The sequence below is a fragment of the Macrobrachium rosenbergii genome, chromosome 27 (assembly GCF_040412425.1).
Source record: "Macrobrachium rosenbergii isolate ZJJX-2024 chromosome 27, ASM4041242v1, whole genome shotgun sequence".
Lineage (NCBI taxonomy): Eukaryota > Metazoa > Arthropoda > Malacostraca > Decapoda > Palaemonidae > Macrobrachium > Macrobrachium rosenbergii.
Window position 1 is genome coordinate 26,531,023 of NC_089767.1, and position 17,083 is coordinate 26,548,105.

At 34.8% G+C, this 17,083-nt stretch overlaps 1 protein-coding gene across 1 annotated transcript; it reads right to left on the reverse strand.

The window, feature by feature from the left end:
- Positions 1–642: 642 nt before the first annotated feature.
- On the reverse strand, positions 643–16,293 carry Nxt1 (NTF2-related export protein 1). Its single transcript, XM_067129171.1, has 4 exons — positions 15,803–16,293; positions 11,843–11,917; positions 1,201–1,354; positions 643–1,057 (listed from the first exon to the last, which is right to left on the reverse strand). The coding sequence occupies exons 1-4, from the start codon at positions 15,872–15,874 to the stop codon at positions 888–890; spliced, it is 471 nt and encodes a 156-aa protein (XP_066985272.1). The 5' UTR covers positions 15,875–16,293; the 3' UTR covers positions 643–887.
- Positions 16,294–17,083: the final 790 nt, after the last annotated feature.

The window sequence follows — 17,083 nt, forward strand, 5'->3', positions numbered from 1 at the left end:
AAAATAATGGAAATAGAAGGTAAATGAAGATCTAAACTGGAAGGGAATTCAGGAAGAGCACAGTGAAGAGAAGAATGGAGAGAACTCATTTCGCATATTAACTTGGAGGCAAAGTTCATAACTGACAGTTAATATAATTGTGAGATACTTACAGGGAGCTGGAGACTAATTGTAAATAGTGAATATTAAAAAAGATGGAATATATAGTGAATAATATTAAACTAAAAAAGTTGAAATATAAATTCAGATGAAATCAAATGAATGGAAGGCAGAAAATTGGTAACTCTGATTTTCACTGAATGCAGAAAATTAAAAAACTCAGCAAGCAAAGCTTTGGAAGATTTTGCAGCTATTTGATCAGCACACCAGACATGCAAATAAAGAGGACAGCTGTTGACTCATATCAGTGAGTCAGGGTGCACATGTACTGTCTACTTTTGTCTGCAAGACATAAGCATATGTTTGATGACTTGTGTAGACTGTAATGAGAGCATAATTTGATTGTTGGGTTTGTTGTTATGCATTTTTTTACTGTTGTAATTTCAAAGATCTTCCATCAATACTGTTGAAACAATATTAATTTATTTTAATAACTACTCCCGATCTATACAAGAGCTATACAATATTACAGAAAAAATCATATAAAAATCAAGTTTCTTTTATTTGAATTATCAAAAATACAAACGTGCACACTTCTGACATGATAAAAATTTTATGAAAAATTAAGAATCAGTAAACATGTAGATAAAAAGATAATTTTAAAATGGCATTCAGTGTAAAAGAATCATGTCTACTGTAAAGTTCTGTTGAGTAACTTTGCTTAAAAATTCTATTCCCAAATCTTATGGAGTAAGAGTAACTTTGCTTAAAAATTCTAATCCTTAATCTTAGGGAGTAATGTCTTGATCTTGAAACCTAAATACATCAGAAACCAGTTTCCATTTGTCATCTTTGGCAGTAAGGATGAAAGACTGTTGGAATGGAGACTTCCGATTCTTGAAGACAACAAATCCAGCAGTTGTCACTAGAATGGTTGCCTGGCTTCCTACAGCTTCCGCTGAAATTTTAGATTTTGTGTTATAATTACTGAGAATACCATAATATATGTTTCATAATCTACTCAAGCAACTCATTAATGACAAGGATACTACTGTATTTGACATTAAGGAAATTTCAAAAAAGTTCAGCAGCAGTACTCACTGTTAACAGGCTGAGAGTCTAAAGAGGTTATTGTATGAGTGCTTGTGGGCAATTCTTCAAAGAATTTTTGAATATTTTCTTTCTTCTCGACCACATTTCCATTCCATACTAATTTCCCTTCGTCAAGATAAAGCTTGTTCAGTTTGTGTCGACTCTGAGGATAGAAAAGAAAGATATACACTTTCTAATTCACTCCCAAAGTTAGATTTAGTATAAATTACTGAATATAAAACAAACTGCTACATAGAAGTTCTGGGATGCTGATACATATTAATTAATACACATAAATCAGAATTCTAAAACAGGTTTTTAATTATGCAATACCATAATTATTAATCCCACGGCAGAAACTTCTAAAGAACTGAAAACAGAAAAATTTCTTGCATACAAGAAATTGGAAGGAGCTCAAAAGATTTTTCACTCTGTAAAACAGCCAACCTGGGGCAAAAACAATAATAATGATGATCATAATTTGTGATGTTAATAAACAACATTTTAAATACATCTATGCCACTTATTTCACTTATGCTAATCTACCAAGAACATCCATCAACTGAAATAGTCTCGAGTCCTCCTCTCTGGTGAATATCCCTCACTAGAGGAATGCTCTTTCCAAAGAAACCAACAAGAATCGTGGGAAGATAACCCTCCTAGTAAAATCATGCACATATAAGTTATCTAGCAGTGATGCTATATCACCTGGAAACTGGATGGTTGCCAAATGCCTCATGAGATTGACAGAGCTGGAAGTGACAAGAGGGCTTAGATGTAGTTAGCCTTATTTACCTCTATACTAATCCTTTCTCCATCATACCAGACCATAAATGTCAGTACTCCAATAACTATTACCAGTTTTTACATATGCACTGAGCAAGTCTGAGTGAAGAGCAAGGAATATAAATTCATGAATCCATGAATGCTCATTTTGTTAAAGATGTATTCTTTCTATGATGATGCTTAAGTAGTTTTTGAGATTGAAGTCTCTACTGAATCTTTATGTAGAATACTGACCACCTAGTCCACAGATTGTGGTAAATTCCCCCCAAAAAAAAGTAGTTGTGCCAAGTAACTGCTGGAAATTGAGTAGTTCCTATTGCATGTATTTAGTGTATTCAAAGCTTCCAGAGTATAAGGTACCACTATAAGCAGGGGCATGCACATGCCAATGGCTTGTGCACAGAGTCATTAAGTTTGCTATTCCCTAAACAATATCTAGCACTGTGCAGGTCCTCCTGATAAGCCTGAAGAGGTCCTTAGTGCTACACAGAGCATCATGGGCCTTTTATTGCTACAATCCCATTAGGATGCAAAAATTCTCCCATAGTAACCTTCTTCTTTATACTACTATATAGCCTCCTTCATTCATGAATATATTTTTCCTCTAGGCTAAAATTCAACAATATTGCCTTTCCTTTCTCTCTGCAATAACGGCTCTCAACGGCTTTTGCCTCTGCAATCTGATTCCAACACCAGAGCAAGGGGAGTTACTAACAAAGTGCAGGTTACTCATTCAAAATTACCTGCAATCCTTGCATAACCTATGGATGCACCTAGTGGATGAATTCAATCATGGTCTGCTAACTGCTTCCTTGAGAGTTCAAGATGATTCTCTACACCTCTTTTCTAGGATAAATACACGTACTGTAATGTACAGTTGTATATGAACATGGTTCCCCCAACTTCCACTAAGGAATCAATATATAATTCTTGTTCTATGTCATTGTCTTAGACACAGATTTGTATAGAGATCATTGTATACTGAATCAAGAAAGAGAACTGGGTTCCCTAGTCCTTGTCGTGGGTGAAGATTAAATCTAAGTATGAGCAAATGGCAGCTTCCATTATATTAACAATCTTTCCAAAGCTACACCTTGGATTTACACTTTATCAAAGAATGCATATTTGGGAATCAAGTCATCCCTAGATTTTGTCTTGGATGTAGACTATGTTTTAATGGGCACAATTGAGAAATAAGTAAGCTCACTATTTTCCTCACATGTACTTTACAGTATTTTTCAGCATGTACCTTGAGGAATCTAGTAGTCGAATCATTACCCATGCCCTGTCTTCGAGGTAGATTATGCTTTGTCAAACACAAGGAAACTGATGATTCTTCTCAAAAGCATTAACTTTTTTAACCTGGGAAAGTTAGTTTCCCAGCATCCACTCAAATTGCCAAAACTGCCAATACCACCTCAACTAACTCATCTTAATATAAGAACCACAGCCTAATATACAGTACTATAGTGAAGTCTGTACCTCTACAAAGGCTAACAATATTTACAACTGCCCATTAAGTATCCAAAATTATTTAACATCCATTCAAGGAATACAAAAATGCAATGTTTCTTGCAAAATATCCTACCGACAAACCCAGTTCCAGAAAACAATTCCTATACAGTAATCCATATGTGACTGTGAGCAACTTGGCAGTCGGGTAATATCCCCATATGACTGTTATTTACCTCTGAGATCAAACAGTAACATTAAATGGTATGCTGTGTATGAATTATTATTTCACTTGACTACAAATCAACCTTAAAGTGACTAATATAATTATTATTCTTGATGATTTCTTACCGTTTACACTAAATTTTGAGTCTGTTTATAGTATTAACAACTAGGTAGTGTGTGTGTGTGTGTGTGTGTGTGTGTGTGTGTGTGTGTGTAGTAATGCAGTGTTGTTAACTGAAATCTTGTAACTTTCAGTATTGGGGTCACATGCACTATGGTTCCTTTCCCAGTCCTCTTAGTTGTTAGTTCTTAATATTTAATAGTTTTAGGAACTTTATAATATGTACTGTACAATATTTTGAACTAAAATGTCATTCTCTGCTGACTTCTGCTTTATGTACTTGTTCAATACTGCTATACATTCGTCATTCTGTTCCAGATGCCTTTGCTTAGCTACACTTTTGCACTTGTGTTTCTGATGGAACAAAGAAAGTTCTCGGCTCTTCCCCATTTACTCTTGTAATTCATTTTAGGTGAAAAAATCTGTTACTTAATGTATGATTTGTAATTCTGAGTACTACCTCTTATGAAACCGTTATTACATTTTATACACAGTACAAGTTCACCCCCATACCTTCGCAACAACAACCACATGGTCACTTTCCTAATTGTACTTTGCTTCCTTTCCCGTCAAGCAAGTTTTGTTTCGCTTACAGTGATTTTTGGCCTCTCCTCTCTGCTCCACTCTTCCACCTTTTTAAATAATTCAGCCACATCTTCATCAGATTCTGCTGTTTGCCCTTGGGCATCTGCATAAAGCATTAACTGGGGTCCCATCTCTGCACTTCCTTCTCAGTTTCTTCCATTACTATGATAAACACCAGAAGGCTCAGCACTGATCCATGATAGACACCACTTCAGATTCTCATGATACACCTGCCACTGTCTTCACTCTAGATCCAGTATTAGGGTGGAGTAACATCACTATCTTAATGAGTTTCTGATGCTCTACGACTTTATAATGACCATGAATTTTTTGTATTGTTAATCTGTCAGATACCTTTTCAGAATTCATTTTGTCATATACAGTACTGTAACTGGCTTATAATAAAAACTGCTTCTGTTGTTTATCTCTTCTACATGAAGCCAAACTGACACTTACCTATTTTAAAAATTATTTTCTAACTTCCCTCCAATAACTTTTCCAATATTTTCATGTATATTCTTCTGTAATTTCTCTATTGCATAGCTTCCCTATTTCCTTTGTATACCATTACTTTTTATTCTTCTCCTGGTTTCTCTTCCTTTATCAGCTTTTTATATATTTTACTAAGCTTATAGGTAACCAGCTCCCCTGCTGCTTTTCTTGTCATTAGGCTTTATTGCCCCATTCCATATTCTGCAAAACAAGTCTCATTGGTATACATTTTTCAGCTCAGATCAGCTCTGGAGTGATTCCATTATAACCAGTGCTTTTCATCTCTCAAGCTTCTTTGTTACTGATCCCAATTCAAAATTTGTGAATTCATTTATTAGCTAGTTGAGTCTTCTTCAGGTTCTATTGCATTCACATTATTGCTCTCATATCTCTGATTTGTGACCTCAGTAAAAGGATCCCTCAGTGTTATTCTTTTCTTCATCTCATGTTATTTTTGACAATCCCTCCTTTTAACAGGTAATTTTCTCTTTCTTTCCACCCAAGGATGTTTTATTGACACTGCTGTAGGCTACTCTAACACCATCTGCCTGTTTTCCTAGATATTCTCTCACCTCTTCTTGAACTTCAATTAATTCCACTGTCTACGTTTAAGGTTTGAGTACTTAGCATGTTCTACTTGGCATTCTTCATCTCTTCTATGAAACTCTTCACAAGTAACTTTTGCTTTAGTCCATTATTTATTATATCTCAGGTTCCCTCCCATACCCAACATTTCTCTCTTGTTACCCCATAACCTAATATTTCTTTTCCAGCAGATTGATACAGATTCCTGATATTAATCTAATCTTCACTGATGGTCTGACCTCCTCAGATTTGGCTTCTAGATCATTTAATTTAATCAGTATCTTCACTGTTCCCACCAACATCTACTTTCATATTACCAATATCTTTTAGTTATTTCATCTGAAACATTCTGCAGTTCTTTATAAAATTCTTGTATTGGGACCTGGGGAACATTTCTAAATTTAGCCAGGAGGAATACCATGCCCAAAGGGAGAGATACTTGTGTATTTTGAGAAGGAATTTGAAGAATGCAATAACAAACAATTAGATGGCCATTACAAAAGCAGAGCGTATCAGATAATCATCAAGTTAGTACTGTGATGTTACTGAACCATAAAACAAGAGCTACAATGAAGACAGTGGCTCATAACTTGAGTGAATGTTGGGTGTCTATCAAGGATTAGCCTCAATTCCTATATGGATTATCATAGTAACAGAGAAGCTACATAGGAATGGAAAAAAAAAAATTCCCTGGAAGCTGCTACACGTAGATGATGTGGTGTTGCAAACAGAATCAGGGGAAGAAGTGATAAAAATATTTAAATGAGAGAAGAGCGGTATGAAGAAAAGACTGAATGTCATGGTAGGAAAGCTTACGGTGACAAATACAGAAGCAAGCAAGGTAAAGGGTACAACCAGAAAAGTGGCAGTGTGGATGCTACAGATGTGTAGGGGTGAATTTGGTACTATCAAATGTTGGTATCATAAGAAATGTTCAATTGGCAAAATATTAATAGATTCCCATGCTTCAAATGCCTAAGATGCACTAGAGAAAAGTAGGAGGTGCTTAACTGAATCATATATAAAATAACAATACAGTATACATATACCACATGCAATGTCAAATAGTAATTGTTTATAGTCAGTACCATAGTAAGTAAATAAATATCTGGAACTTACATTAAAAAAGGCAGCAAACACTGTGAAAGGTGTGTTTTCAGATATTACATTTTTCCCCCATGCCTATTCCTATCACAACATACCAAATGTAAATACAAGTCCATACAGTTAGTGCAATTAAAAGTGTTAAAAAGTTTAAAGGAACTGCAAAATGGGGCAAATGAACAGCTCTATGCTTGGGCTATGCTAGGCTCCCCCAAAACCCTGGCCTAACCTTGCAATTTATTAACCTTCCATGCACATTAATTAAAAGTAATAAAAATGACAGTGCAAAAGTTCATAAGAGGTTTAAGGGCTTAGGCTTGACTATATTTGTTTATTATAACACTGGGATGGTGTATGACAGTGACAGTTAACATATGATACAGTACTGTATTACATATTTACTCACAAAACTTTTTTCTATATACATAATCATAAGTGAATGACTTAACAAAAAAAAAAAAAAAGTTCTCTTATTTTTGGAGAGACTTGGGTTTTTTCCTCCTTTATACAATTTAACATCACAAAAAGGTCTGTAGTTTTTCTAGCCCTCACCAGATGTGTGCAGGAGCTGGGAATCAGGTGGTGGTTGGTCATGCCTTGAGTTTAATAGGCTATTGTAAAAACCACCTTTACACAATTTAACATCACATAAAGGTCTGCAGTTTTTCTAGTCCTCACCAGATGTGTGCAGGAGATGGAAATCAGGTGGTGACTGGTCATGCCTTGAGTTTAATAGGCTATTGTAAAAAAACCTCCTTTATACAATTTATCATCACAGAAAGGTTTGTAATTTTTATAGTCCTCACCAGATGTGTGCAGGAGCTGGGAATCAGGTGGTGACTGGTCATGCCTTGAGTTTAATAGGCTATTGTCATGCATAAATTGATAAAATTAGGTTGATGTTTATAGGAGGAACAGGTTAGCTATCAGAAGATAATTCCAAATAGCAAGTTAACAAGCAGTTATGAGGAATATTTAGGGGCTATTAGCAGATTAGGACAATTATTTCAGTAGTCTCAAATACCATTAAAGTATATCATTTTCAAATTCATTTTTCATGGACTAAGTGGACAACAGGTACCTTTTAGTCTATCATAATGTCCAGAGCATTGGGGCCATATACACAGATAGGATTACATTGTGACATTAATTATTGCAGTTCACCCAAACAGATTCCGGCCTGAAGTTTGACATTCCACTGAATTTTTTAAGGAATGAATTTAGGTAAGGGTTGTCAAGTTATGGTAATCCACTGTTTTGGTACTCTTTTAGATTACAAATGAATTGCAGTGTTGCGTCTACAGTATTGTATTACTTTTCTAGATACTTCAGGTTATCACAACTTGTAGAATTTCATTTGTCACAAATATATTATCAATTAACACAGTTTTTTGGTTTCAATTTGACTTTGTACCTTGTTTTCAAAAGTACTGCACATAAATTTGATCTTCAAGTTTCTAAGTTACTTCATTTGTGATTAATGTTCTGTGAATGAAGTCAGTAACTAATTTCAATTTAGACCGTTCATGATTGCTATACTGTACGTATAGAGAAATTAAGTTCTTCTGTAAAACATATCCATGGGCTCTGTTTTTCTCAAAATGTCATATGATCATTTTTTCATTAGTGTGAAGAGTTGTGGCATTTTTGTTATTTCCTTTGGCACTTGAATATTCTTCTCTGATGTTTTCTTCAATTCTCTTCCTCAGTTTTGTAACTGTTCTTATGTCTGGGGATGGTACAATCCCACCATCTGTTTTCTTCTCTATTTTTCTGTTTCCCACACACAAATCTGGTTTACGTAGGGAGGGGGGTCTGGTCTTCTGATAAGTTTCAATATCTGGGAAGTAACAAAGTCCTACAGTAAAGGCAACACTTGAACATTTAAGGTATAGTATCCCACAGGTAACAGTATTCCATGTGATTTCTACCCTATGCTAAACTGCATTTGACAATGAACATTTTTTTAATAGATTAATGAGCAAAGCAAATCATGTCTTTCAAGTTCAGTTCTTCAGTTTTTCTGGGCAAGTAGATTTCTCAGATTTAAGGGTGTTGTGGAGTTGATACAAATTTTATGAAAGATTTCTTCTTTTGAATTTTGGGTTTTTGTGTTATTATCTTTGAGATTAACATTGCTTGATTCACATAAGTGAGGTAAAGCTCAAGTTGGACATCTAGAAGAATCAATGGAGCGATTGAAAAGTAAAAGGTAGGAGTCAGTTTAGATGGAATCAAAGTAATGCTGCAAAGAACCTTTAGTATCACCTAGTGTGCCACACAAGGCACATGTAAGCAGTACCAGCTCTATGCAGGACATGTCACTGTTCTGCTTTGTCAGTATTTCTTGAGTTATCTATTTCAAGGTTTTGATTTTCTAGTGTTTTTATACCAAATTATACCAAAACCATCATCATCATAAAGGTTTTAACCTCGGCTTTCCCATTGTAAATCTTTTCTTTCTCTACTAATGCAACATTTTTATTTACCAGCAGTCTTGGTATCTCTTCATTCAGTTCATGCTTCAGCTATTCTATAGGTGCTTCCTCAACTGGTTCTCAGTTCAGTGTCCCAGTGGTAACACAAATACCGTACCTCTTCTTAGATATGCCCCCATATCACAAAAGTTTTCAACTCCTCTCTTCCCCATGTACAATTTTAATATAATTTGGGCACTGAAAATCTTCCTCCATGTATGTTTTGTTATTCTGACACCTTGAGATACCATCTATTACAATCTGCACACAGTACATACCAGCCTTTTCCACACAAGCACATGGCCGCTTTCCTGACTGTATTTTTTCCTTTTGCTTCCTTTCCAGTCACCATTAGCTGTATTGTTTAATTGCTGTTTGACGTTGATATTAAGTCCTCTCCCCCTCCATTTGTGAAATACATAGGATTTTTTTTATCTTAACTTTAGTATTTCTTGTAATTTAAGCTATGTATTACTCACATAAGAATGAGTATTCTTTATATATACAAGGATGATTATATTGAGCTATGATTCCCCTAGTCTCAGATTGTGCATCTTGGATTCCCATCCCTCCATTTAGTGGTAAGGTCATAATATTTATAGCAGCTATTGCACCGGGGTGCTTTTGTAAACTTTTGTCTAATATCTGTTTTCTCCTATTACTGTGCATTACTGTATTTCAGTTTTTATTGGCACAAGTGTTCAGTGAATGTTACTTTTGGTAATTACTGAGGTATCCACACTTTTCATACTGGTGCATTTTTAAATTTTTCAAGGTTGCATGGTTGCATGTGTTTGTTTGAGAGAGAGAACCTTACTGTATGCCTTGTGTGTGGCATAATGTAGATGGTACTAAAGGTTTTTGCAGCATCCTTTCAGCTCAGCTAAATTGCATTCCACCATTTACTTATCACCCATTCCCTTTTGTCTTCAACTTTACCTTAACTTAATTTCTAACTTCTCATTTGAGAACAAGTTCTTCTGGCAAGCCCTATGATATGTGACTCAGTGGTTTTTCATTAAACCAATTTGTATTAATAGTAATGTGAACATTGTTGTTATGTCAAAGGGTTCTCCACCTCTTTTATTACCTCCAGTATTTGTAGACAGTTCATAGTGCTGTGCCTAGTAACTCCAACAACTGCAGTGTCCAATTTTAGTGGCAATTGTCTTATAGCTTTCCAGATGTAATAGTTAATTTTGGTTTCAATCACCCATTTTTTCTCTGTCTCAATGACATATCCTTTGACAGTCATCAAAGGAGTCAACATGAATCATAGTCTGGTGTGATTTGCCTTTTTGTTTTGCCTTTGTTTTCATACAACAGTCTTTACAAGACTTGGTTTTCACTTGATTCATGGGAGGGGACTTAAGAAGTACAGTATCTGCTTTCCTGCCTTGGTCATCAGTCGTCAACAGAAAAGGATTGGATGCTATAAAACATGGTTTATTGTATTTTCAGTGTTCCATGCCTACCATCACTACAATTTAAGGATGTATTAACACCTCTTTTACTGGCTGCTCTGGGTCTTATACCAAGATACAAGACATGGTCTTAGTGCTTCAGAGTAGTTAGTCCATCAAGACTGGACCCAGTGACAAGAACAGAACCTGACATGACCTCCAACCTTGTCGATTACCCAAGTTTTATGAGTATCAACTAATTTAGTTTACATCAGGATGATTTATGATTGCCAAACTAATTACTTTCTGATGCTCCCACCAATGACAATGGGTGGGGGAAGAAACAAAGAAACAAAAACATTAGTGATGTGTACATCCTGAAACATGGCCACATCACTGTCACTGGCATTGTAGATAGGCCTTCAGTATCACTACTTCTTTTGGTCATCACTGTCACTGGCATTGTAGATGGGCCTTCAGTATCACTACTTCTTTTGGAATAAAGACAAAAAAGAAAAACACTAAGGCCATCCTTAGGTGTAGCAAACACACAGGCTACAATGGTATTTCCAATTATAGGCTCTATGATCCCAAAGAAAACTGGAGATCACACATTGGAAAATTATCTAACAAAAAAGGCTCTCTTGAAATTTAAAAGCCATACATGAACCAAGAAAAATTATATTAAACCTGTGCTGTAAGAAAACCTGATAGGGTTATAACCTGTGTTTCTATCCCAAGATAAAATAAATATTGAGAACTCTTTAAATAAGGTCTGTTACAACAGGAACTGTGGTAGTAAAAAGTAATGGTTCTTGTAATAATTGCCACAATACTCTTAGAGGCATGATGTTTGATGTATCTCAAAGTCAAAATATTGTAATATCTATCTTGCAGTATTTCCACATAAACAAGTTTAACAGAATCACCTATACTGGAGGAAATGAACCTTCATATGTCACTCTATAACATTTTCAGGACACGTTCCTCATACCATATATATGATGAGCACAAGAAGAATTAACTGCACATATAAAAGCAAACATTGCTGGGATAAAATTATGTCACTTAAGAAGAGTTTTAAATACAAAGTACAGTAATGACAAAGAACTATAAGCATACCAAAATTGTTACAAAAAGCACACAATGTGCAAGATGTCAGTGTGACAGTCAAACTTGTGAGAATGAAATATCCAACAAAAATACAACAATTTTCATAACAAGAAGTACACAGCATATCCCCATTTTGTGTAATTGCATGGAAGAATGACAATAAATTAAAAAATTACTTCCTGCTATAGTTGTTGCTTACTAGAAATACAATAAGGCATAAGTTAAACAGTTTTATCTGCATAAAATTGCTGTGAATGATAGTACCAAGAAAATTTTCCTGTGCAAGTATAAAAATAATGAATACATACCTTGTCTAAAAACTCATAATATATCTTTGTAAAACTTTCTGCATCTGTGCATGCTGTCAAAATCTTCATGCGATCCTGCAAGAAAGAAAAGACTTAAATTCCAAGGCCAAATGATCATTTCATTAAATGTAAACAACCCATAGCCCCATATGGATCTCCATCATCCCATTCACTATAAACTAAAATCTAAAAACTTATTTCTCTAAACAGAAAATGAAAATTATTCCTAAAGTAAATGTCACCTCTATTCATCACAGCACCCAAAATTAAATACTGAATTGATTGTTTCATAAATGTGAACTATTATTTTACAAAAGCCTTGTTTGGCTGAGTTGAGGTGAAGAGATTAGGTTAAGTCCTGAAATGCCAGTTTCCAATCACATCAGTAGTTGGGTTTGCAGCTCATTCCATGCTAGATAGTGTACCATCAATCATTTATCAAATTGCTTCACTTTCTGCAAAGGAGTTAGCAACCAATAGGTAAGGTGGGAGAAGGGGCCTCCTTTTAAAATAACTAGTTATATCTATAAATGTGAAAAGTTAGGATGGAAGAAATAACTCTGGAACACTTCACTATGCATAATAACATGACTGACTTATGATCATTCTACATCAGTACAGGGTATATGGTTGTTTCAAGGTTATACCTCACATGTTCTTTTACATATGAAAATATATCCAAATGCATATTCATGATATAGGATGAGAAAAGTGGTACAGGTATTAATGATTACTACAATTATGGATAAGCAGCAATCAAAAAAATACAGACTAGGGTCAGGAACCAACCATATTACAGTGCATACATTTGAAAGAAAACAATGATACAGATTAACACTGGTATAGAGAACAATCTATCAGAAATTCCAGTTGCAAAGCCTTATGAATAAAAAGAACGAAATTTTCTCTGGAATTGCACTGTATGCCTTGGTCACCACTTCTCTTAGTGAGAAGGATATTGTACTCAAGATGGAAAGATTAGGGGGGAGGGAGGGTAGGGGAGGGGTGGTAATTATGAAGAAATAGGAACATTCCAAGGTCCATTTTGCATACCAAAAGAGGGTTCTGACTGCATATCAGTGTTTCCTTCCAGGATCCATGCAGATAATAAGGTGCAGGGATAGTAAATGTTATTTACATCATCATTATTACCATGGATATCCATTTTAAAGATGAAGTGCAAAGTAATCTGAAGACCACCTGAGGTCCAACATTACTGGGTGTTAGTTTGGCTGAGTTTAACAGGTTGGGCACCTTGACAGTTCAGTTCACTCCAAGAGGATTCTCTGAATGTGACAAACATGCATCCACTCTAAATTTGCTCTTAAATGCCACACTCAAAGTAGAATGTTTCTTGGTGCAAATTAGGGAGTACCACCTACAGTAGTAGTACTGATGCTAAAGTTTTTCTGCAGCATCCCTTCAATCCCTAGCCATATTGCTGTTTAGGTAGGCCATATGTGTCCAAAACTGTGACTCAGAGGTCTGGTAAACTTCAGTAATTTATTAATGTTTAGTAGCTGTCCCTATTAGCACTTGAGACATTGACTACATAACCATGTAATCATAATCCTAGACTAATGTAACAGTTTCTATGAATTGCCAAATCATTTACTGAAGAGGTTATAGGTATAATTAATAAGGCAACAAGAATCATGGCACACCTACCTTTACTATGGGTCAGTAGCATCTATTACAGCATGAACTGCTATAAAATACTATATGCCTTTTGACATACATGGCAACAAAGAATTATAATCTGAAATATTTATAAGACTCATACGGAAATATGCTGTACAACAGAAAAACAATTACACATAGGAATATGAACAAATAAGAGATTAATGAAGCCCAGAACAAACAAAGATTTTAGAAAATGGATCTCTAAATACATAGAAACCAGTTAAATTTTTAACCAAAAACATGCACTATATATTTTTGTGCATTTTTTACCATCACTGTTGGTCCACACTACTTGTTATATCAGTTTTACTTGGGAAAACCAATAAGTGAAGTGAAACAATAGAAATGGTAAAATATACAAAGCAAATATACTGTACAACAAATACAAGGGAAAAAAATGTATGGTCCATGTGTATAACCAGTAACAATCTTTAAAAAAAAGTAAAAATTCTTAAACTTTTAAAAAAAGAAATGTTTTAGAGTACTCACATGGATAAACTAAACCTAATTTTGGCTGCCATGTGGTCCTACATAGCCATGGAACTTTGCTCCTCCTGAATCCCCACCCCCTTAACGTTTGTATAAAAAATTTTGGGCACAATACAGGGATACATCCTAACCTGACCTAACCTAGGGTGCCACATCCTACTAGGTCAGGGACCCCTAAGTCCTTGCCCCCAACCTACCTTACAGTTAATGCTTAGGTGAATCATTTGGGAACAGTCTAGCTTGCTTTGATAGTTGGAATTATTAAGTCTGGTTCATCAGTTTTACTAAAAGTGTGAGTTAAAGAGGTTTTCTCATCCCAATTACTTAAAATTTTTAAGAATCATACTTCACAGAAATTGTAATTCAGGCATAAGTGCAAATTTCCCTAAGCATCATTTCACACCTAACAATGGTTTATGCACACAGTAGAGATTATATTACAAGCATTCAAGCCTTACCTGTGAATACTCTATTACTTATTTGCAATGTAAAGTAACATAAAGTTATGAACTTCAATATGAACTTGAAAACTTTGTTCAAGAATGACAGCCATTGTGTTCATGAATGCTGGGAAGAAAATTAGTGTGAGATGCTTGAAAACTGTGTAAACTGGAAAATAAGAAATATCAAAGATTTATCATAAGCCAAGATATCAGTGAAGAAATCAATAGGGAAAGAGACCACACCATGCAATATTTGCACCCAAGCGTTCCAAAACACACATGGAAGTAACCAAAGAAGTTTGGAAGAAAAAATTGCAGTTTAGGAATTTTAAGAACCATTCCTACGTCAACCAGCAACTATCTTGTTTATTAATAACTTTCCCCTCACTCCAAAAGGAAGAAATGCAACAACTATATCATACAACCATTGGCATGATGTAGGTTATTAATTATTTTTCATAAATAACCTGTTACCCAAAAGCCTTGGACTGTATAGAAATAGCAGACAAAATTAAGGGGAAATTTGGCATACAGACATTAAAAGCATTTTTCATTCTTTTTCATTTACATATTAAATTACATATTTCATATAGTATATAATGATTATGTGTGATAAAAATAAATTAGAGCTATAATTTTAAAATATCTAAAGTAAGTAAAGTGTATTTTGTTTCAAAGGCATTTCTATAACTTAGAATTTTGTTTGGCACTATATCTAAAAAAATAAATTTTTTTTGTAGAGATTCGTCAGAAAAGCACACCATCAAAGGCAGCATAGGATTATGTACACTTTTTTCTACTTCACACTAGTATTTTGTCAAGGAAATTAGAGATAAATAACAGCCTATGTCTTTAACCCAAAATAGAGGTCTTCGTAGTGTAGCCTACTCAAATAATAGTAGCCTATTTAACAAAATTTAAGCCGAGTTCTCGAAAGACAAATTTAGCCTACCAAAGTTATGCCTAATCATTCTTAAGATAAATAGGCCTAGCCTATCTAGACATGACTTAGACTAAACGTAGGCCTAGGCTGAACTAAGCGAGGCATAGCCAGAAACAGAATTACGACACGTTGACAAACGTTGCTACATAATTATCAATGGTGTCACTTGACCAATTTATTCGTAATCTCAAGTTAAGAGCGTATATGTAAGACAATCACTTAATTAACTAAGCAATGCCTTGAATTCCATGTCTCAGGCTACCGTTGTCAGTTAAGCCTAATGTAGACATTGTGTCCTTTTCTGAACATTAAATGACCACATTACATCATTTCCGGCATTTCTGCCATCTTATCGAATAGAATCAAACTTAGGGAACTACGTTCCATTCAAATGACCCTCACCGCCTCGAGTACCGCCGCCATTTCGTGAAGTTTGTTTACGAGCGAAGAAGAAATGACGTAATTTTCATTCATTAAATCCTCTTCCCAAAATGCTACGTCTCATGTCTGTTTCGGTCGTGTATTTCTTCCTTAAGAAATTTGCTTAAGCATTCTAATTATGGATTTAAATCCACTCTTTATTCAATTCTTAGATTTATGTTTTGTTATAAACCGTATCAAGAGCTGACAACCAATAACTATAACGGGTCTATTATTAAGTATTTTGGATGATGGCATCATCAGCTGGTTTCATCTGACAGTTCTAAACAGGTAAGCAGAAAATTCCACCAGGTACTGTGAGAATACAACTTCTTAATTTCTGGTAGGGTTTCTCGTCGTCACGCTCGAGTAAGTTAGTACATTAACCCTGGGAAAGATTCCTAAGGTCAATGAATTTTGCACCATAACAAACCAGACAGTACAGCGCTACTCTTAGAGGTAGCTCATTGTACACACTGTCTCCACACTTTATGGAGTGATTCTACTGTGGGAATGATTTCTTGAAAGATTCCCAACTATTATTCGCAGGAACAGGTTAATATAAAAGTGGCATTATTGGAATAATAGTGATAATAATCTTTGTCCTATTTCTGCTTATTTATTTCTATAGTGTTAATTGTACGGTACGTTACGAGACTACAAATTAACATAAACTTGCAATTTGTGGTTTTAGATAAAAAGAAAAGTTGAGTATTTTCCACTGAGAAAAAATAAGAATTATTTAGAAGTTTGGTATCCTTACAGAATTATATAATAATACAAGGATAAAGAGTTGAATAACTGACGTCATTTTTCTGCATTCAAAGTTATTGATGACCTTAACAACAGAGAAAAAGAGCAATAACTTCTGAAAGAAACTCGTTAAAAAAAAAAATGGTGGGGGAGGGGAAAATTACCTGGTGCTGGGCGTTTACGTAGGTAGCACCTGCCCCGTTTTATCCCGGAAGGTGACCATTGTAGCCCTTGCAGCCTGTCTGCCTACAGTATGATCCGAAGGACGATTTTGCGTAAAATTATAATCAGCTACCCTATGAATCAACAAGTAGCTTCATTGGGGAGGGGCTATCCAATTGACCTTGTTCAGGAGTTGAACCTGGGTAGGCAGGACATGTATATATATATATATATATATATATATATATATATATATATATATATATATATATATATATATATATATATATATATATATATATATATATATATATATATATATATATATATATATATATATATATATAT